Source organism: Typopeltis vanoorti, chromosome 10, assembly GCF_054136105.1.
Source record: "Typopeltis vanoorti isolate ZY-2024b chromosome 10, IOZ_Tvanoo_1.0, whole genome shotgun sequence".
NCBI classification, from domain to species: domain Eukaryota; kingdom Metazoa; phylum Arthropoda; class Arachnida; order Uropygi; family Thelyphonidae; genus Typopeltis; species Typopeltis vanoorti.
In genome coordinates this window covers 195460-218424 of record NC_143558.1, presented here as the reverse complement: position 1 = coordinate 218424, position 22965 = coordinate 195460, and the positions used below count along the sequence as shown (strand labels likewise).

The following is a 22965-nucleotide window of genomic DNA, read 5'->3' as shown; positions in this document are numbered from 1 at the left end:
AAGTACCTTAGAAGATAGAAATATAGGATCTGATAATGTTGGAGTCTTGACAGGTAACAGACTGATTTGGAGGAAAATTGTAGATAGGAAGTTAGTAATGATGTAAATTTTTCATGTAGTACTATCATATCCTGTACACTCCTTGAGGGTACATGGCAGGAATTTGATGATGATGATGAATAAAGAGGAACACAAATTTGATCTGCAAGTTTGAAAGTGAACTGTGAAGGAGTACTGAATAGCTGTTGCATTTACTTTAGTAGATCAAGCAAATGTGGGGGGGGGATTGTTGATGCTGCTTGAAATGAACAGTGACATGGAAATATTTGTAGAAAATGAAAACAACAGAAATATGAACATCTATGTGAAAAAGAACAAGTGAATTGTTGACATATGAGCCATTAATCAATTAAAATTGTTGCATTCTTCTGTACCGAGTCAAGTATTTTTAGGGAGCTCATACAGCACCATCTCAAATATGAGAAGTATTCAATAAGTGGACAGCTTTGTGGTTTGTATAGAGTTAATAACTGTCAGAGGTAAAGAAATGCCTTGAGCAAGAGAGAACTAATTTCTTGGATGCTGAGGAGGCCATAATGTTAATACATTTAGCCAAGAAAACTGTAGGTTAGAGTGATCTGAGGAGGAAAATCATAACTTGTCCACAGAACTGAGTGTCATCAAAAGTTGTGCTGAAACTAAAACGGTGGAGAATCCTTTTTGTGAGAAATAAGATATGATTAACTGTTGTTAGCAAAATTAACACAGCTATAAGAATCCCTTGAAAGCATGCTTTGGAAGTGATCAAAAGCCGAGGTGTTTCTGGCAGCGTTCGTTGGTGTTGCATGGCTTAACGACATGTGCAGTGTAAAGTGTGCATGTTGCGTGTTCAGAACCAGAGCTGCAGTGAAGTAGCACAATGCAACATGGGCGAGCGAGCGCTGCCAGAAACACCTTGGACTCATTACGCATTTGATTTTGAATTAATTTTTGGTTGTTGCATGTTCAGAAACCTTTTACTGTTGCCAATTTTTTTGTGCCCTCCACATTCAGTTACGCGACCACATTTGGATTTTTCTGGCAGCTCGGATTCATTACACATTTGATTTTGAATTAATTTTTGGTTGTTGCATGTTCGGAAACCTTTTACTGTTGCCAAATTTTTTGCAACCCCCACATTCAGTTATGTGACCACATTTGGGGTTGCAACTCACAGTTTAAGAAGCTCTGAAAGTTTTTTCACTTTTCACTTGACAAAAGTAAATTTAAATGATTTTATGGCAGTATTTCACCTGAAGTAACTAACATATATTAAGGGTCAATAGTAGCGAAATCATGCAACGTATAAATGAACTAGCAACAAACTTTCAAGCAGGTATTCAAACATCGAAACCGCCGTCTGGTTAAAGTCAAAGCCTCTTTTTTTTTCTTTGAGGTGTGGTGTATGACAGTCTTCCAATTTTTATATCAAAACTTCTTTAAATAACTTTGAAGAAGGGGTTTGAGGGTAATAGTTTATTTTGTCCCCCCCCCTCACCATCTTATTGAAAGACAAGCATATAGGAAATGGTCTACTACTTCACTTTTCTGTACTCATTTATATCAGAGATTACGATCTACAGGAAGGATTTCTGGATTATAGTCTATCCTTGTTACTAATTATAACGTAATACAGGTTTATGACTTTTTAAGAGTGGAATTCATATAAAAAAAATATTCTTTTTTTTAAAATATCTAACCCGCACATTAAAGGATACCAGGAAAACAGCATATCAATGACGTGAGGACAAGAAAGCATGAAGAAATGAGGAATCTGTTCACTTTTTTTTGAACTGCTGAAGGTTGTATTCTTTGGGGAAGGCAGAGTGATGGGATGGGGGTTGTTCTGCAGAATTACAGAATTTATATGTGTGTGTGTGTGTATATGCAATTTTTGTGGTGTTTTCCTCGCTATCTTATCTGCAGATTTACCAGATTATATGCAATAGGAAAGCTTATTCTCCAGACACTAAGTGGGTCGATGAACTTGTTCTTTGCTTTCCAAACAAAATTTGCAAAAACAAGCAGAAAACTTGTTTCAGAAACCAACTGTGGTTCGCATTTGTTAAATTTATGACTTTCAGAAATTACCCGAATGTAATTACTATTATATTAGGGGAATTATGCTACATATTAAAAGTTGCATAATCTACTACTGTTTCACAGGATTCAACTGTTCCTTATTAGTCTGCCTGTTATTAGTGAGGCAGAGTTAAAAAAAAAAAGAAAAAAGAAAAAAAGGTCGAAACTAGTTTGGGTAGTGGCCAATCCCTTAATGCATAAGAGTATACATATCCACAAGGAGATGTGTTTTACATTATGGGAGATACTGGGATAGGAGGGTTGGTAGCTTGCTCCACCTTTGCTCCGAGTTGCCTTGGTGTTGTACTACTTACCCAGGTAAGATAGTACAACACTATATTCAGTCCTGAAGATATTTTCAGGTGCAAACTTTGTTCGCTCTCACTGAGATAAAGGATTGAACTAAATTTATTATAGTCTAACCTAGTGAAAAATAAACTTTCAAAAAAAAAAAAAAAAAAAAAAAAAAGAAGTTTATATCCATTACTAACTGTATTATATAGCTGAGACTCTAGCAAAGATTTCCAGATTATCTGTCATACAATCCATAGTGGTAATTATAATGCAGTGGTTAAAAACCCTTTATAGGAGGGATTCACAATATTAAAAAAAAAATACATATATATTATACTGTATATATCATCAAATTCCTGATGCGCATCTCAGTACAATAATACCAAATGAAAGTTTGCATTATCAACTTCCTATCAACAGTTTTGCTCCAAATTAATCTGCTAGTTGTCTGGACTTCCACATTATCATGGCTTATATTTTGATCTTCTTCTGAGTCTGTTTCCTACCATGTTTCAAAAGAACATTTGTTTTGCTAACCTTTCCTCTACTAATTCTGATTATGTGATCAGGACACACCTGAGGAGAGCTCTGATCACATGACCCTCAATGCTAGCAATATCAAGTTCCTTCCTAATATCCTAGTTTTTAATATGATGATTCTGTCATAAATGTCAACTCTCCTATGAACTTCCAAATTTCTGATATCTAGAAATTGATCAAGAATTTTATTTTTAACTCAGCTCTCAGATCTGTCAGTTAAAATTGGTTTAAACACTGTCTTGTATACAGGTTAATTTAGTGTTTGACTAATTTCTCTTATTCCACATAAATTTATAGAGTTGACTTTTTACTATATCTGGTTTGTTTATTCTGTTATCTATTTCCATATGTAATTTACCAAATTAAAATTGTGTCTAAATAACAGAAAAGTTTTATTTGTTCTATAGGTACTTGATTCAAAAGATGTCATTGATGTTTTCAATGTTCCTGGCAATTTTCATTGTCTGTTTTTTATTGCTAATTTTGTTTATTGCTAATTTGCATATCAAATATATTACAGCATTTATTCAATTTCATCAGGGATTTCTGCAGAATTGTACTGTATTTATTTAGGAGCATAAACTCATCTACATAAAGTAAAGGATAAAGAGCAACACCTCTAATTCTGATATCATGTTTAATGCCACTTTCTTTCAATAATGTGATCCTAGAAATGATGAATAAGAATGGTGATAATGCATACATTTATCCCACACGTGATTTAACATCAAATCATCTTGCTGTACCTCTTTCAGACTTAAATGCTGACTCATCATCATCAAATTCATGATATATATCCTCAAAGGGTGTACAGGATACGATAGTACTACATGAAAAATTAAATCATTACTAACTTCCTATCTACAATTTTCCTCCAAATCAGTCTGTTACCTGTCAAGACTCCAACATTATCAGATCTTATATTTCTATCTTCTAAGGCACTTTTTACTGAATCACTCCACCTACATCTTGGTCTTTCTCTGGGTCTTTTTCCTGCCAACCTGGCAGAGAACACTTCTTTTGCTAATCTTTCCTCTCCCATTCTGTTTAAGTGACCATGCCACCTGAGATTAGCTCTCCTAACGCATTCTTAGATGCTGACAATATCAAGTTCTTTATTCATGTTCATTTTTAATATGATATTGCCATTGATGCCATCTGTTCATACCCCTAATCTTTCTCAGGACTCTCATATCTGCATTCTCTAGTCTTTGGTCAAGTGTTTTACTTCTGACTTTTACTTCTACTTCTTTTACTTCTCTCAGATCGATAAGTTAAAATTGGCTTGATTTAGTGTTTTCACAAATTTCTCTCTTATTCTATATAAATTTATTCAGTTGACTTCCTACCATTCCAGCTATGTTGATTCTGTTGTCTATTTCCATATTTAATTTACCATCTTCACTAAAAATCGTGCTGAAGTAGCTGAAATGTTTTACTTGTTCTATAGGTCCTCCATTCAAAATGGAGTTGATATTTTCAATGTTTCTGCCTATTTTCATTGTCTTTGTCTTTTTAATGCTGACCTTCATACCATATCTATTACAACAGTTATTCACTTTAGTCAGGGACTCTTGCATACTTGTAGCAGATTTATTTAGAAGTATAACATCATCTGCATAAAGCAAAGAGTTGAGATTAACATCTCCAATTTTGATATCAGGTTTAATACCACTTTCCTTCATAATGTGATCCATATAGATAATGAATAACAGAGGGCATAATGTACATCCTTGTCTGACACCAGATTTAACATTAAACCATCTTCCTGTACTTCCTTCAATTCTAACTGCTGACTTAAAACTCAAATAAAGACTAAGTATTGCATTACATAATGCCCCATTGACCATATAACTGTAGTGTTTCAAATAGCTTCTCTCTTGGCACCTTGTCATATGCCTTTTCCAGATCTACAAAACTTAAATACAGATCTTTGTTATATTCCCATGTTTTCTCAACTACCTGTCATAAAATGAAAATCTGATCCTGAGAGCGTCTATTTAGCATGAATCCAGCTTGTTCTTCACCAAGCTTCTCTCCCGCAATTCGCCTCAACCGTTTCTTAAGTATACTTGCATATATCTTCTTAGGAACCCTCAGTAGAGAAATACCTCTATAATTCTCACATTCAGTTTTATTTTCCTTTTTATATATGGGTACTATGAGAGCTCTACTCCAATCATCTGGAATTCATCCCTCTGTCCAGGTCTTCTGAACAATGCAGTGCAGTCACTGTAAAATCTCCATACTTGAGCATTTCTGGTCGAATGTCATCTACTCTTACTGCCTTTCCACATTTGAGGCTTTTCCATACTTCAAGTAGAAAAAGCCTCAAATGTGGAAAGGCAGTAGGAGTGCATCCTGACTGCATGCCTGGTCAGTGTTTTTTACCACTATGCTGTCATCACTGCTTGTTTCATTTAGCAATTTTTCAAAATAATTACTCCATACTGCAAAGATATCTTTTTCTCCTGTTTTCATGTCACTTTTATCATTTCTAATTGCTTTTACAGCACTCTTTCCTCTACTTCTGAGCTTCTTCAACAACCTCCAGAATATCTAGCCACTTCTTGATATTTATTTTCGATGTTCTTGCCAAAGTCTTCCCATGACTTTTGTTTAGCTAGTTTTGCACAGTGTTCAGCTTTCTTACATTTGTCTCTAAGAGCACAAGCTGACTTATTTGCCAGGAAACTTTTGATGTGATTTCTTCTTTCCTTTCACTGCCTCTTTAACTTCCTGTGTACACCATGGAGTTCTGATTTTTCTATCCTTGCAGACAACCTCACCACATGCCTCTCTGATGAATCAATCAGTGTTTTCTTCAGGGCTTGCCACTGAATCTCCAAAGTTTGGTTGCTGTTCCCAAACTCTTTCATTTTTTCTTCAATCATGTTTGTGTATTTTAGTCCACAGTTCACATCTGAGAGCTGCTCAATTTTTATTCGCTTTAAAACTTTCTTACATGTGTTTCTTTTCAATATAAAATTCAGTTTTATCCTGCTGATGGCTAAATGGTGATCACTTCCAATTTCAAATCCTCTGTACACTATGGTGTCCTGCACAGATCAACAATAACATAGTCAATGAGACTTTTTTTTATTCCTTGCCTCTTCTCTCCATGTGAATTTGTGCACATTGTTATGTTGGAACATGGTGTTAGTAATAACCAGTCCATGACCTGAGCAGAAATCCAACAGGCATTTGCCATTATTATTGGCTTTGCTCTTTTCTCCAAATTTTCCCAAAATATTTTTGTATGTCTGACAATCATTTCCTACTCTGCTATTTAGATTCCAACAAGGACCAGCTTTTCCTTTTTCCATTGTGTCAGCTGCTTTGACTAAAGCCTCAAAAAATTCCCCCACTTCTACCTTAGTAGAACCTTCTGTGGGATCATAGGCACAAATAAGTTTCATTGTCCAGTTCCCAATTCTCATATTTGCCCACATCACTCTACTTGAGACTGCCTGCCATTCAAGAAGATTAGCCTCGTATTCAGTGTTGAATACTATGGTTACTGTTTCTTTATCTTGAGTGTCATTGCCTGATTATAACATTTTGTATTTATTGCTCAGAAAGATCTCACCAGTTCTTGCCTTTTTTTTTTTGTTTCAGTTACCCCTATTATGTTGACCTGGTACTTATCCAATTCAGCTAGCTCAATTTCTTTGCCATTCAGGCTTCTTATGTTGATAGTATTGATCTTAAACTCTGGTGATGTTCAGTTGAGGTAGGTTTTAGGATTTGTTCCAGTAGCTGACTTTTTGCTGGACCTGGTTCCCTGGCATCCTTTGGTGCCATCACGAGTCGTAGCTGATTTAGAATAGCACTCCTGCTTTGATGCTTAAACTATTATTCATTAATAGCATAATTATGTGTTAGATACACATTTATTAAATGTGTATCTGGAACATAATTATGGTACAACACCACTTTAATGTTACCAATTAGTGTGGTGCATTTCTGTCACTCAATGGGGGCCTTGTTTAACTGGGTGATGCCCCAGCCAGCATGAAATTCAGTCATATTTTTTACAATAATTTTTTATTCTGGATTAATCCAATAAGAATACAATTTGGTTGGTTAAATCCCAAATTGCCAGTCCATCCGCGTTCGATCGGTATCCAGGTAGATACCTAAGAGGGTGCACCACAAGAAGATGAGGATTGAACATTAAGTCAGAAGCCCTGATCGTTTCTCCACATTCCTTTAAAGGATAAGTGGAGGTCTCCTCTTAGTTATATAGCTTTGTACCCTTAAACACCCCTCAAAATCCTGACTTACAACTCAAATATAGGCTATTGCATGTACATCACATTTACGCCATATAATTGAAGCAATCTGAATCAACTTTCTGTTGCCATCTTGTCATATGCCTTTGCCTTTTCCAAATGTACAAAACCTAAACACAGATCCTTGTTATATACTCATAATTTCTCCACTATTTATGTTAAAGTGAAAATTTAATCGTGACAACTTCTTTTTGACCTGCTAGCTTGTTCTTCTCCAATTTTTCTTAATCTTTTCTCAAGTATTATTGCATAAATCTTACCAGAAACAGTCAGCACAGAGAAATACCTCTGTAATTGTCAAATTCAGTTTTATTTCTCTTTTCATAGATGTAAAATATGAGAGCTCAATTTCTGGAAATTGACCACTAAGCCTTCTGAATTATGCAATGTAGCCGCTGTTTGAGTCTGCAAAGTTTCAGTTTTTGTTTTCAAACTTTAATTTTTTCTTGAACATTTGTGTATCTGAGTCCACAGTTCCCCTTTGAAAGTCGTTCAACAATAATCATATCCTACTTTAAATCCTCTGAATATGCATGTCCTGAGTCAATGCAAAGATATTGCCATCAACAATAAAAATCAACGATACTTTTCTTATTTCTTGTGTCTTCTCTCTATATGATTTTGTGAACATCTTTATAATGGAACTTGGTGCTAGTAATGACTAGTCTATATCCTGAACAGATCTCTAGCAATAGCTGAGATACCTACTACTATCATAACTGGGATCATATCATGGTCATAGCTAATAATACTTACCAGTATTATTAGCTACTTTTCTCTAAATTTTCCCAACATTACAAGATGAATGGAGAAAATCATTTACATGAGGAGTACAGTAGCGAACAAATTAATTCAAACAAGCAGAATTTAATTAAAGTTTTTGGTTGAGTACTGCATGTTTTAACTGTCACTAAGATGTTTATTAATAGCGTTGTGCATTGTGTGTTTGTAAACAAGTTGAAATTCATAGTGTTTTATTGATTTTGTAGAGCTATAAAATGGACACATCTCCAAAAAAGTGTTCAAAAATATATATACACTTTCTGCACACATCCACAACTCAAAGACAAATTGCTAATGAATGTGGTGTTGCTTTGGGTACTGCTAATGTGATTTAAAGAAGTTTATGGAAATAAGTAGCTTTTCTCCTGGGAGAAAAGGAAAATGTGGGCAAAAAAAAGGAACACCAAACTTACTAAATATACAAAAAAAAAAAAAAAAAAAATTAACAGCAATATATAAGTTGCTTTATTAGTTACTTATTAGTACTCACCTCAACTGACTCTGCAACAGCATGAGGGCCTTGTACAGAAACTGACATACTTAAAAAAGATTTAATAAAACATTAAAAAATCATCACAAAATTTAACAAAATATAATCTATGAGTTTGATATAATTTATTAGTTTAATATAAATCACTCTGAAATTGCATATAAAGCAAATTTGAGAGTTTTCAGAAGGAACTGACGAATGATACACACAAAGAAGATAAGAATACAAAAACAAAAAATAAAGAAGATAAGTAAACAACAAAACAGAAGTACAACAAAAACAAGAAAAGTAAGCAGAGGTCACAGCCAATAACTGTAGCCTCTGTTTATATACTGTCATAACTGCACCATCGGGTTCTTATCCCCCAAGCCTATGTAGTATCTGGTGTTTCTCTATGCTACACACTTAATCTTAAATTTCAAGTTTTCGGGCATTTAAATGAATCAGACTAAGATATGTCTTTTCAATTGTATAATCAGTGTTATGTATATATCGATGCCATTAAGGACTGATAACCACAGAATATATATATTAGCCTTCCCAAGTCATTGCCCCATATTTCCATCGTATGACCTGTTTCCACAAAAGGGTCTCTGGCGAGCGAGTAGTGCTGCCTTAAAAAGTGTACTTTCCCCTTCTTGGAGGAAATCCCAACTAGACGTCTATGCGATAAACATTTTTAATTACTTAGTGATATACCACTGTGTTGCTTATTGGAGGAATGAAGCAGCCTTTTTATGCTTTGTCTCTAGAATAGGATTTCCAGTATCCATTTCTCCTGTCTTTTTTTTTCATAAATGTAGTAGTATTGGTGAAGAGTACATGGTTCATACTCTCTCTACACCATAATTCAAGAGCACAATAGCGGTTCCAGCAAGCTGACTACCAGTTAGTACATAGGACTGAACTCTTCACGAGGTGTCTCAATCAAATGGTAAATAATCATGCTGCTGCTAACCTTTCCAGGTTGTGCTTGGAGAGAGTCCAAGTATAGCAGTATGCAGGCGGAACTGCCCAGATCAAGCTTGAACAAGAATCTGGGAACACTGCATGTGAGAGTGATGCCCCTCCATTATCTTTCACTTCTACCCTTTACATTTTCCCACTTTAAACTTGTATGATCAACATTCCATGATCATCATCATAATCATCACTATCCTGTCCCAGTACTTGTCAATATGGAGAATTCCCTTTTCTAGGCAATCCTATTTTGAGCTTTCTTCTTTAGTAGTTTATAACGTCTTCTGATTAATAAAAAAGACCTCCTCTCAGAATGTATATTTTGAATGTCCTCTTATTCTTTTCCCCCCATATCTTCCCTTCTAAAATGTTTATTATCTATTTGTTATGTCTCCATGTGTCCCCAGAACTTCATCTTTCTTTATTTTTATGACTGTCTTCTTCAATACTCAGTTCTCTTTTATTTCGCACAAGACTTCATTAGTTTTTCCTTCTTTCCAATTTATTCGTAACAATACTCACCAACAGTACATTTCAAAAGCTTCAATTCTTTTCCAGTCTCTGGCTGCTCCAGTCCAAGTCTCATGACTATATAAGAATATGCTCCAAACAAATGTTTTTATAAATCATTTCTGTATGTCTTTACTTATCTTACTTGTAATAAATCATTTATTTTACTTTAATACTTCTTTTAGCATAGCAATTCTTCTTTGGATTTCCAACTTACATCCACCTGAACAGTTATTCCAAGATAACGTGTTGATGCTCCAATTAGAACAGGTTACATGCTGAACTACAAAGCTGGAAATTATAATCATCTTAGGAAAATATTATCTTTGGTCCCATGGTATCAGTTACTGAATGGGAAAAATGTCATCAATGCATGGAAATCTTTGAAAAAGTGCTTACATGAGGTGGTATCTGATTGTAACACTAGTATTTGAAGAATAAACAGGTTGGGAGTGAAATGGATGTGCAATTTATTAAGCAAGAGATCCTCAAGAAGATGATGTGGAAAGAATATTGTGAGAATAAGAGTGACAGGACTTAATGAACTATATAAAACTCAGGCCAGAAAAGTAATGAATATTGTGTGAAAAGCTAAATCGGAGTATGAAAAGAAATTGGTCATGCAACAAGCTAAAGGCAATCCAAAAGAATTTTATCGATATGCTGCAAGCAAAAGAAAGAATGAATGTGAAAGAATAACTTTATTTGATGCAGATGGTACTTGGGTGTTGGAAGCTAATGAGATGCTTCAATCAATGAGTGCTCACTTTGCTTAGATATATCAAATAGGTGTATGTAACATGGTGCACAGTGCTACTGTTACATTGGATGAAGAGTTAGAGGGTGCATGAAAATGAGGTTGAAGAGCTATTGCATAACGTGGATAAAAATGTCTATAGGGTCAAAGACTGTCAGAGGGTGTTTCAGTTAAAGATATAACTATTCTGCCTCTGGTTGGTGACAGTGATCATACAGTACTCAGTTGGGAAGTGACTAAGTTTATGAATGTTCAATTCAGAAGAGGTAACATGCTGAACTACAAAGCAGGTAATTATGATGAGGAGCATACTGAGTTCAGTGGAATGGGATCATTTCCTGGATGGGAAGAATATCGATAGTCCATGGGAATCATTTAAACAATACTTAAATGATGCGATATCAGAATGTGTCCCAAGAGTTCGAAGAATAAATAGGGTAGGAATCAAATGGATGTGCAATCTTATTAAGAGATTTGTAAGAAAAGGTTGATGCGGAAGGAATATGGTGTGCACAAGGATGATGCCCATTATGAAAATTATAAGCAGCAGGCTAGAATAGTCAAACTGTTGTATGGAAAGAAACACTCTGAGTGCTAAAGACAACCCACAAGAATTCTATCAATATGCTGCAAGAAAAGAAAGAATGAATATAAAAGAATAACTCTTCTAAATGCAGATGGCATGAGGGTAACAGATGCAAAAGAGATTGTTCAACTAATGAGTGCCCATTTTGTTAAAAAGTATCAACCTGGTGTATGGAACATTGAGCTCACAGCTACCTCCTCACTAGATGAAGAAACTCAGGTGTATGAGGATGAGGTATCAGTGCTTGCACAAACTGAATAAGAATTCAGCAATAGGGACTGATGAGATATCAGCATGTGTACTAAAAGAGTGTTCAGCTGACCTGGCTGTTCAACATGAGTCTCAAAACAGGGGAGATTCTGCTGGAATGGAAAAAATGTATAGTAATTCATTATTACTACTGCACAAGGATGGTGCACATACTGGTGTATCCACCTATCAACCAATTAGTATCTCAGGAGCGGTGGTAAAGATTTTGGAAAAATTGGTTAGGACTTGCATTCGGAAATGGGTTGTTGTGAATCTCTTCTACTTTGCAAAGAGCAACATGGTTTTATTAAGGGAAGGTCATGTGTTAGCAACTTGCTCACATTCTATCACAATGTTACCATTGAACTAGACAAGGGGAATGGACACACCATGATACTTTTGGATTTTGCTAAAGCTTTTGACAGAATACATCATGGTAGACTGTTGCATAAATTGGAGAATATGGGATTGGATCATAGACTATTAGCATGGATAAGAGAATGGCTGACTGCTGTCAGTCAGCCATATTAAAAAGTGGTATATGGAGAATGTGAGTCTACAAGATTTAAGGTAACCAGTGGCATAACCACAAGGGTCCACTATTATTCAATCTGTACATTAATGAAATTGGGAAGGATTTGACAAGTGACACACAGCTATTTGCTGATGATGCAAAGATAGGTGGGGTAATCAGGAATGCTGCTGATATGCAGTACTTTCAGAATGAATTGAACAGACTGGAATTGTGGGCATGGGAAAATGGATGTCAGTTCAATGTCAGAAAATGTAAAGTCATTTCACTTTGGCATGATTATTATCATTACATGACACCTACAGGAGTTCAAGGACTCATCGAGGGAGGGCATCTACTCTACAACTCTCCTTCTCCACCCACTACAATCTAAGATTGTAGTCGGTGGATCGAGTCAACCAAAGCCATCTACCGCCGACCACCACCACTACTAGTATTTTCACAGACATACCCATGGTGGGATTCGAACCCACAGCCTATTGGCTGGAGAGCAGATCTGACGTAAATAGCCTAGTCATGAAGATACATGTATATGTAACAGATCCGACGGCTTACGTCTATCCCCTTTATGGGAGATAGTACTTTACAAATCAGCTAATCTTTCCTAACTTTTTATTGTATTGATTTCTATTATTTATTTATTTTTATTTTATTATTATTATTTTTATTTATTTATTTATTTTTTTTATTTTTAGGAAAGTTATTGACCTTTTTAGTTATCTTACACCAGCTACTTAGGTGGCGCTTTTTGGAATTGTCAATTATTGTTTAATTTGAACTTAATGTACTAAGATGCCTGTGACACACAGGCAAAAATTATACTATTAAATAATCTTTGTATCTTTTGTATCTATATAAACATGTCATTAATTTTATTTAGTTTATTCTGTAAAATTTATTATAAGAAACTGTGTGTATGTAAATTTAAATGTATATTATATGAATTGTGATATATCTTTTTTTATTTCTGTATGTAAGAGTGATTTTATGTAATTCTTTTGATTGGATTTGATTGGCTGCTGAAGGAGAAATGAAGTTCATTTTAGTTAGTTCTTGCTGAGAACGTGAGCTACTGTGTATAAATAGAGAATCCAGTGGATATAAGCGGAACTGATTAGAACCGAATTTTGGCAGGAAGAAGGAACATAGTTGGTTGGAAAATGAAAGTAAGTAAGGAGAGAAGCTTTAGAGACAGCAGAGAGACCAGTTGTGTGTAACAGAAGGGGGAGTTGATGTATGCCATAAAACCGACTACGAAAGGACTGGGTAATAGGCATCGTGAATTACTTCTATGGGAGTTCTGATACTGCAATATTTTCCAAGTGGTGTGTGGAAGAATAGTGCAGAACCAAAGTTAATATATAGAAGAAAATAAGGAATTAGTAGGTAACTGAAACCTAGTCCATCAAGACTTGAATATTTCTGTGTCTATAATTCAGTTATTATAGTGGAAGATTTCTTTAGAATTGTGTAGCCATAAAGTAAAAGTCTACAAGAATTTCAAATGTGCCTTTGCGAATTCGATATGTAGAAGCTGTAACCCGGTAAGAGTTGTCTTTTCTGTAACCTGTGAAGCCATTAACTCCGTCGGATATATTTTAACCTTAGCTGTGGTGTCATGTTGATTAATGGTTGAATGTTAGATGTACTGAAGTACTTTCCCCTAAAAATAATAAGTGTCATGTTGTTCTATCAAATGTTAGCTGATTGAGAAAGAATAAAGTGTAGCCTGTCATAAGATTAATTATTGTAACATCTGGAAGGTCGAACTTTTAAGAACTGTTTTCAACTTGATTAACTGAACATAAAGAACTGATAAACGAATGATTGATAATTTGTGGATTGTAATTATTCAGAATACTTTAAACTGAGCTAATATATTTATGATATGATTCATCCAATTGGTTAGAGTGAAATATGTCAGAGAAATACTAATGCTTTGTGAATTAACAATTGTTAACATTAGTCATGATCCTCAAACCTAATTGAGAAGTTATTAATGTATGAATGTGAATTCTTACAATATTTAATTGGATAACCTTTTGCAGATAGTTATACTTAAATGTATATATTGTACTTTTCCACATTAAATGTTTTCTTTTGTTGAGTTAAACTTGGTGTTTGCCTGATTTTCTTTCATTGCACTGCTCATAAAATTATTTGGACCTTTGCAGAAGCCTTAAATACTAGTAATAGCCTCGGCCTGAAGATGAAGTGATAACATAAATTTAGTTGACGATTGATTCCTCTATATTATTTAGACTAATCTGAATATAGGGTGGCACAGTATAATATAAATTTCTTTATATTCAGATGAGCATCAATCAACAACTAACCAAGTATAATGGAAATTAAAGAGGTATAGATGAGAATAAATAACCAACATAAATGGAAGAGTCAGTTAGGTGGGATGTTCCAACAATAATGCACCATCTCATCGTTCGAACATTGTGAGACAGTTTTTGAGCAAAATCCAAGTTTGCATGTTGGATCACTCAACGTATTCACCTGATTTAGCACCCTGTAACTTCTTTCTCTTCCTCCAATTTCATTTGCCAATGAAAGGAAAGCGATATGACACCATTGAAAATGTTCAAGCGGCAGTAACCACAATCCTCAACAGTATCCCAAAAACCTACATAAAAAACTCATTTAACGAATTAATTGACCATGCCAAACGCTGTATCAAAGCTGAGGGAGAGTATATTGATTGAAATAAATGATTTGAATAATTATAATTGGCCTGTGTTTTATTTTCTATCAAAAGTTCGGTATTTTTTGGACAGAGGGTGTATTAGCCTAGCATTAGTGCAGGAAAAGCCTTTCATATTCTTTTTTGAAATTTCTTTTATCTCCTATTTAAACTTTTTGTATGAGTTTGTTTTTATGTTCTATTTGTTTAAATTAAAAGAAAGAGCACAATAATTTCAGTAACTTATTATTACGATACAGGAGTATTATTATTGTATATGTGCTGTTCATCAGGGATCCAGTTACATACAAATCCAATCTAAAGACATTCTCAGGAACATATCTCGTCCATAACCTGGGGCTGCCTGTGTGTGTGTGTGTGTTTCAAACATCATCTCACTCACTGTCAAGTTATTTGACAGTGAGCAAATGGGCATCTTATGTAATTAAGAAGGAATTAACTTATTAATTTAGCCAGTATCAAACTGACACATCATTTTGATTTTATTAAACATGAATTAGTTAAGGAAACTGAAAGCTCTAGTAGAGTTAGGATTCTTCCTGATGCTTTTACAGATATTTCAAATGAGGATGAACTTGTCCATATAATGAGATACATAAATAAAAATCAGAAGACAAAAAAGGCATTTATTACTGTCATTTTGCTGAAAGCTACAGGGTACTTTGATACAAATAAAGAGAGAGTGAAATGTTATTCTTGCTCCAGTAGCACATAATTCATAGCATACTCCATTTCGGGCCAAGAAACATACTGCGTGAGAAGTATTTTCAGGACTGGACTACTTTATTTTATTTATTCGTATGGAGCTCCCTCCCTTTTCTCCCCTGTCCCTACTGGGGCAAGTCGAGCCCCCTCATGGGGAGGGGGGGGGGGGTGGTAAGTATTTATGACTGTAGATCCGTGTGTTCACGGGGCCGGTTTGGCTGCTTGTGGGATGAAAAACCCCAGATAAACTGGGGGTGGTGGGAACCCTGCTGTCCACACCCAAAACCAGCTAACTTGGCTATGGCTGAGGAAGATCCTTAAGCTCCTCATGTTGGCGACGGGAATCGAACCTAGGACACTCCTTCCCTAGGCATATGGTTGCGAAGCGCAAAAGCCACTAGGCTAACCGTGCAGACACTAGGCTACTGATGTGAACTGATGTAATTTCAACAGTCTGTATATGTAAATAGCCTAGTCATGAAGATACCTTACATGCAAACTTTGTTTGCTTATGACGAACTTGTAATTGGTTAGTAGGCATTGAAACAGATAACACAGGTAACATGCTGGAAAAGATGATGAGCAAGTGCAAAATTAAGGAGAGACGAGCCCAATCTTTTATCAACAGATTGTATTGCACATAATTTGAATCTGACTGTTTTAAATTCTATTAAAGGTATTCCCATGGTTGCTGAAATTAAAACAGTAGTAAAAAGTAGCACATTTTACCAGACCTCACTAAAAAGACTGAAAGAATTAAGAAAAATAGCAACCATGTTACAAACAAAAATTCTAAAGCTCAAGTATCTGCATTTTCAGTAAGTGGGTGTCTAATAGAGTGGGTACTGACTGCACTTGTCAGTAAATACTCTGCAAAGGCAATGCATTTCAGGGAAATAGGCAGTGGAAAACTGATAATGCTGCAACATCAAAAGGTTAAAGAAAATGATACAATATTCAGATAATGGATGCAGAAAGCTGTTCCAGTATTGAACAAAAATATCTAATGGATAAAGCAATAATGTATTTAAATGATATGTCAAACTTGCCTGGCTTGAAGTTCCGGAATATTTTGGGAAAGCAAATAGTAAGATTTGGGATAAAAATTTCAGCAAATATTTTGATGATAATGAAGAAACAGTTTCAGTAAATTTGGTGAACAAGTGAAAATGAGCTCAAAGTTGTGGGGAAGAATTTAAATATACAACATACACTATGTTGCCAAAGTGTCTGGACACCTCCATAACTCTATGTTGCTTTGCCTGTTGACACAGATACATGTCCACGACACTATATAAGTATGGGCAGTGTAGACAATCTTTGCCATTAGAATGAGTGGATGAAAAGAGATTTCTGCCACAATGCATATGTCAACAAGGTTATCATGAAGTGGGAACATGATGGAACCACCAAATCCCTTCCCCAAACTGGTCGGCCCAAGAAACTAACAAATCATGTCTACTGAACTCTCCGGGTTGTTGTCACAGTAAATCATCATTCCTTAGCATCCATCACAAATGACTTCCGCATGAACTCTGGAACGGATGCCAGTGAGAAAACTATTCATTGGGAGGTGTTTGCCCTTGGGTTTCATGGTCATACTATGTCTAACAAGCCCCTGATCGCACCTGCCAATGCCCAGTGTCATCTGGAATGGTGCAAACAACACTGTCATTGGACTGTTCAATGGAAGAAGATTTGTGAAGCAATGGATTGCTGTACATGATCTGGCAATCTGATAGATGTGTCTGGACCTGGTGGATAATACAGGAATGTATCATCCACCAGGTCCAGAAACATCTATCTGATGATATTTCAGTAGAATTGAGGTCAGAAGGCTTTGGGTTGGCCAGTTTAGTTCTTCCACCTCCATATCTTTAAATCACAAAGCTAGGTCCCTGGCTTTGTGAGTAGGTGCATTATCATGCTGATACAGAAAAGGACCTATTCCAAACTGATGCCACAGTGTGGGAAGAACAGAATTGTCCAGAATGTCGTGGTAGGCATCATTTAAAGATCCAGACACAGAAACCAATGGACTCAGAGTTCAAACCACAAAAAACAATCCCAGACCTTTGCCATTATATGCTGAATAAAATCTATAATTTTATTCAGTATATAATGGCAAATATATGGATGATATGGGTAAGCGATCATGTCTTCTATATGGTTCGCACTAGGGCAATTCATAAATGCCAACGAGTGTATTCCGATAAGCACTCTAGTCAACTTTTTTATGAAACTTTCAGTTTCTACATTCGGCTTTGAAATAATGCTGGATTTAATATCCACTTGATTTATATAAATATGCATCTTTTATTGCTATTTAATAACTGAACTAACAATAAAATTTTTCTATACACAAATTATGTAGATATTTAAATGAATTTAAATGCCTTCACACTTGTCCGAAAATAAGGTGCAGAAATGTGGTGTTAAAATGCATTAGAAGTCATGCCAATTGTTAAGGGAAAATTACAAGAGTTCGAAATCAACTGGTATAATGACTGGTGCTCAAGACCAAATAAAAAAAAATGATAGACATTTAATAAGACTTAACAAAAAATATAGAAATGTAAACTTTCAAATTAATAAATATAAAACTAATTCAGTTCTAAGGCCATTTCTGATTACTAAAATTACTATCACTGAGATCTCTCTTTTTAATCGCAGATTAATCATCAGTACAGTGACTCTCAATATCAGTGAACTGTATCACAAATTGGTTGACAGGAAGTTAGTAGTGATATAAGCAGTGGTGAGCTATAAGGTGCTTGCACGAACCCTTTGTTAAATTTTTCTCAAATTTGCAGGTCCCTTGTTCTTCTTGTTTAATAATCTTGTAGAACTAGAAAATACCACTGCACAATGTATACATGCTACTATAATTGCTACTTTAAATTCATATGGATTTTCTGATAACTATTTAAAAAATCATCTCATTGCATTTTGTTCTGATGGAGCTAGTGTAATGTTAGGAAACAAATCAGGTGTTGTAATCAAACTTCTACAAAAATTTCCCAACATTGTGATTTAGCATTGTGTAACTCATCTTTTACACTTGACATTAGATGATTCGATAAAAAAAATTAAAGAAATAAATCATTTTGAAATATTTATGGATAAATTCTATGCTTTTTATCAACAATCATCAAAAAAAAAAAAAAAAAAACCAACGAGAATTAAATATGATTGCAAAAGACCTTGGCATCGTAATTTTAAAGATCAGCCATGTGTTTGGACCATGATGGGCAGCTTGCAGTTTATGAATGGCCCTTGCTGTGTGGAGAAATTACCCAGCTTTATGCAAGCATTTTGCATCGAACGATAAATATAAAGGCTTTTTAAACCGACTTCTCAATTTGGAATTTTTAAAAGATCTAGCATTAATGATTGATATCCCACAGGAATTATCATATCTGTCAGAAGCTTTACAAAGTCGCAATATAAGTATCATAAGGGTTAAGTTACCCCTCTTTTTTTTTTTGCACGACGATGTGAGCCCTTTGTTAAAATTTCCATAGCTCACCACTGGATATAAGCTTTTTATGTAGTACTATCATAGCATCCTGTAGAACCTCTGAGGCAGTGCCTCACAAATTATTCAAAACCCCACTAGCCACATGCAAAAAACTTACTCAACTCAAGACCCTTATCAATTTTATTATAACAAATAACAATATTGTTAATGTGTCCAGTAAATCAACAGGAGTATTAAATTAAAAAAATATATATTATATTTATATTATGTCCAGTCTGTAGCTACTTGCCAGCTGGTAAAATCTACTTCCCACATGAGCATAATTTGTTTAGCTATGTCTGAGGGTACATATCAGGAAGTGGATGATGAATTAACATAACTGTCAGTCTAACAGACTCAGTATCTTATTAGAAAGCAAATGATAGTGAATGGTACAAAACCACTTCTACCAACAATGACAGAAAGTAGCTGACTGAAAAGAAGCAGTCAGCCACATTGTAAGGGAAACAGAAGTTACATGGTGTGAGACTTGAACGGTCAGAGTAAGGAATAAGAATAGGAAAATTGCAAACATACCTCTGAAGTCAAAAATATACTGGCATCCAAAAGCTAAGGACAACTACATTTTTACCTATATATGAAAAAGTTGTCATGACTATAGTCAAATATGAACAAAAATTTATTGCCAGCATACTAATAAATTATATTACACAAAAAATGTGTTATAAATTTTGTACAAATTAAATTCCAATATGTTTTTGGCAAAAGTTAACATTTCAGTATGGAATATGTCCATCCCAAATTGTGATGTGGCTCTCACAATGTCGTACCATACTTAGCACCAATTGATTCTGGAGTTCTTGAGACAAAATGGCTCATTCCTCCTTCAGAGCAAGGATAAGGACTCATTTGTTTTCTGGAGGAAAATTTCAAGCAGCAATGTGTTTCCCTATTGAGTCCCAAATGTGTTCTATGGGGATGAGATTTGGGTAGGGTGGTGGTCACTCAATTCGATTAATATCCATGGTCTTCAGAAGTATCTCCACTGTCCAAATGTACAATGTGGTGTGCCACTGTCATCCATAAAAATAAATTCTTTGACTACAGCACCACAGAACAACCATACATGACATTGAAGAACTTCATTGCAATATTGTTTGCCAATCATTGTACATTTTTCCACCACTTGTAGCTTGGTGCATCCATTAAGCATAATGTCTCCCCATACCATAACCCCAGCATTGCCATATCTATACCTTTCAAGAACATTCTTGCAATACAACTCTCATCTTTTATTATTATGTATTATTTTGTGTGCTATTATTTTTATTTAATAAGTATTATTTTAACTATTATTATTTATTTCTTATTATTACAATACAGTATAACTATGATGATACACAAAAAGAGGAAATTCAAAACGTGCATAATTTGGTTAAAAATATATATCCAGATGTTGAAATTTCACAACAGATATTACGGAATGAATTACAGATAGAACCCAAAAGTGAATTTGAAATCAAATCAGATGCTGAAATTATAAATATGATGCTACAGAATGAATTGGAATATGATGACGATAAAGAACTCGAAGGAAAAAAAAAGTAAAACATCAAGAGACAGTTGACAGTTTTAATATGCGTATAGAATGGGCTAAGCAGAATGATATGCCATTCCACAAAATTTTATTGCTATTGCAGCTCCGAGAAGACACATTTGAAAAGTTTAGCTTCCAAGAAGCTAAAGAAAATCAGTGACTTTTTTTTACAAAGAAATAAAAAACTTTTTTTGTGTTGTGTACAAGGAAGTGATATTTTTTACCCCAATTAAGTTATGTACTGAACTATGCAATTTTCAATCCTCAACAATACAGGTACATACAAACTAAATTTTTTACTATAATAAACTTGTGTACTGAGTTATTTTTTAAGTTTTAAATTACAGTATAGTAGCTTTTTTTCCTATCAGATACTTCATTTATTTACAGAATTAAGTTGATGTACCATTAGAATCTCATTCTTTTTGTCTTAAACGCTAGTTATTTTTGTCTCTTTGGGGAAAATTCGTTAATTCGAACGAGCATGGTTTTTATTAGTTCAGATTAGCGAGATACGACTGTATATTATCCCATTGGTGTCTTGTCCAATTTTCATGGATATAACAGCACTGAAAACATGCTCTACAATGAGATATGGATAAAGAGACACTTGCCACAGTTTGTCAAGATATCTGCACACCTGTGTTTGAATGGAGCCAACTTGCAAGCTGACCTGTTGTGGTGTGTGTGAATTGAATCCTTTATCCAAGTGTGAGCAAACAAAGTTTGCACCTGAAAGTATCTTCAGGACTAGGGAAAGGTGGTACAACACCGGGAAACTCGTTGCAAAGGTGGAGCAAGCTCGCAACACTCCTATCTCAGTATCTCTCATAATGCAAACGAGTTTGCAATGAGTTTCCCGGTGTTGTACCACCTTACCCCAGTCCTGAAGATACTTTCAGGCACAAACTTTGTTTGCTCACACTTGGATAAAGGATTAAACTAAATTTATTATAGTCTAACCAAGTGAAAAATAAACTTTCAACATCTTACTATAAATCCAGAGTAATTTAATAAAAAGGTGGTACATCGTTTGGCAACTCCTATAAGAAGAGATGACCTTGCTAATGCTTCTGCCTGGTATCTACACTCGGGCCTGGCTCCCACTGAAGAGACCTCAATAAAGGTCAAAACTAGTCTGGGTAGTGGCCCTCCCCTTAATGCATAACATTATACATATCCACAAGGAGATGTGTTTTGCATTATGGGAGATACTGAGATAGGAGTGTTGTGATCTTGCTCCACCTTTGCAACGAGTTGCCCGTTGTTTTACCACCTTACCCCAGTCCTGAAGATACTTTCAGGTGCAAACTTTGTTTGCTCACACTTGGATAAAGGATTAAACTAAATCTATTATAGTCTAACCAAGTGAAAAATAAACTTTCAACAATCAGCTTTGATCTGTCAAATAAGTGTTTTATCACTGCATGAAACTCATTTTTTCTCCATTTTTATGAAAAATGAGAACATGGTAATTTTAAATCTTTGCCAAACGAGAACTATGCGTTGCACGTGCATAAAATTTTGCCAGGGGTCATGAAAAAGAAGATTCATGCTGACAATGGTATGAATGAATGAATGAATTGTGTCGCTGTCTATTGGAAATTTATAAAAAACTTTTCAAACATCCCTTAGATGATGTCTTGGAAACATTACAAGATATCCAAGTTTGTAACTTTATTCCTTCATGAAAAGAGCTTCCTTCAAACACAATTCACTTAACACAGCCTTTTTTTGTCTATTTCCTGTTGAGTGCTACCATGTGACCTCTTTGTGTGCAATTTGAAAATTTGAATGTGTACGTGTTTTCTTGAAATATCGTCAGTTATACAAATTCCACAAGCTGATTTATTTGAATGTGTGGTTGCAATCTTCAGAAATAGTGTTCGTCCTTAGGTTTTGGACACCAGTGTGAAAGGGAGTTAAGAAGAGCCACAGTAAATGTCATAATGGCAGGACTGACAAACAGGATTAATCTGTTAAGAGAAGATTAATATAAAAACATGTGTTTGATGTCGACAGGTAGGATAGAAACTATCTGGAGAACTGGTTAGTGAAAGAGAGAAATAATCAATTGAAGGGACATGGAAATGAGGATCATTTTACCATTAAGACTAATGAAAAATTTAATAAAAATACTGAGGGAAATGTTTTGATCAGAGCAAAGTGAAATATTCACTGTGTAGAATTATGGAGACAACTACAATGTTAGTCCACTTACTTTAAAATAATAAAACAACAAGTTCTGACCTTTACATTAATCATCATCAAGAACATACATACACACATTAACACAGGCTACATGAAAATTCATTATAGTAAGCTACATTATTGTAGTATTTACATTACTAA

At 34.9% G+C, this 22965-nt stretch overlaps 1 protein-coding gene across 3 annotated transcripts in view; it reads right to left on the bottom strand.

Moving 5' to 3' along the window:
- Positions 1-22965, bottom strand: part of LOC150102123 (tRNA (32-2'-O)-methyltransferase regulator THADA-like) — a 694369-nt gene that overhangs the window by 589018 nt on the left and 82386 nt on the right. For all 3 annotated transcript variants that reach the window (XM_090398691.1, XM_090398692.1, XM_090398693.1), the window contains one exon: positions 8524-8572. In XM_090398691.1, coding sequence (XP_090254817.1) covers positions 8524-8572 — 49 coding nt within the window. The remainder of the gene's footprint in view (positions 1-8523; positions 8573-22965) is intronic.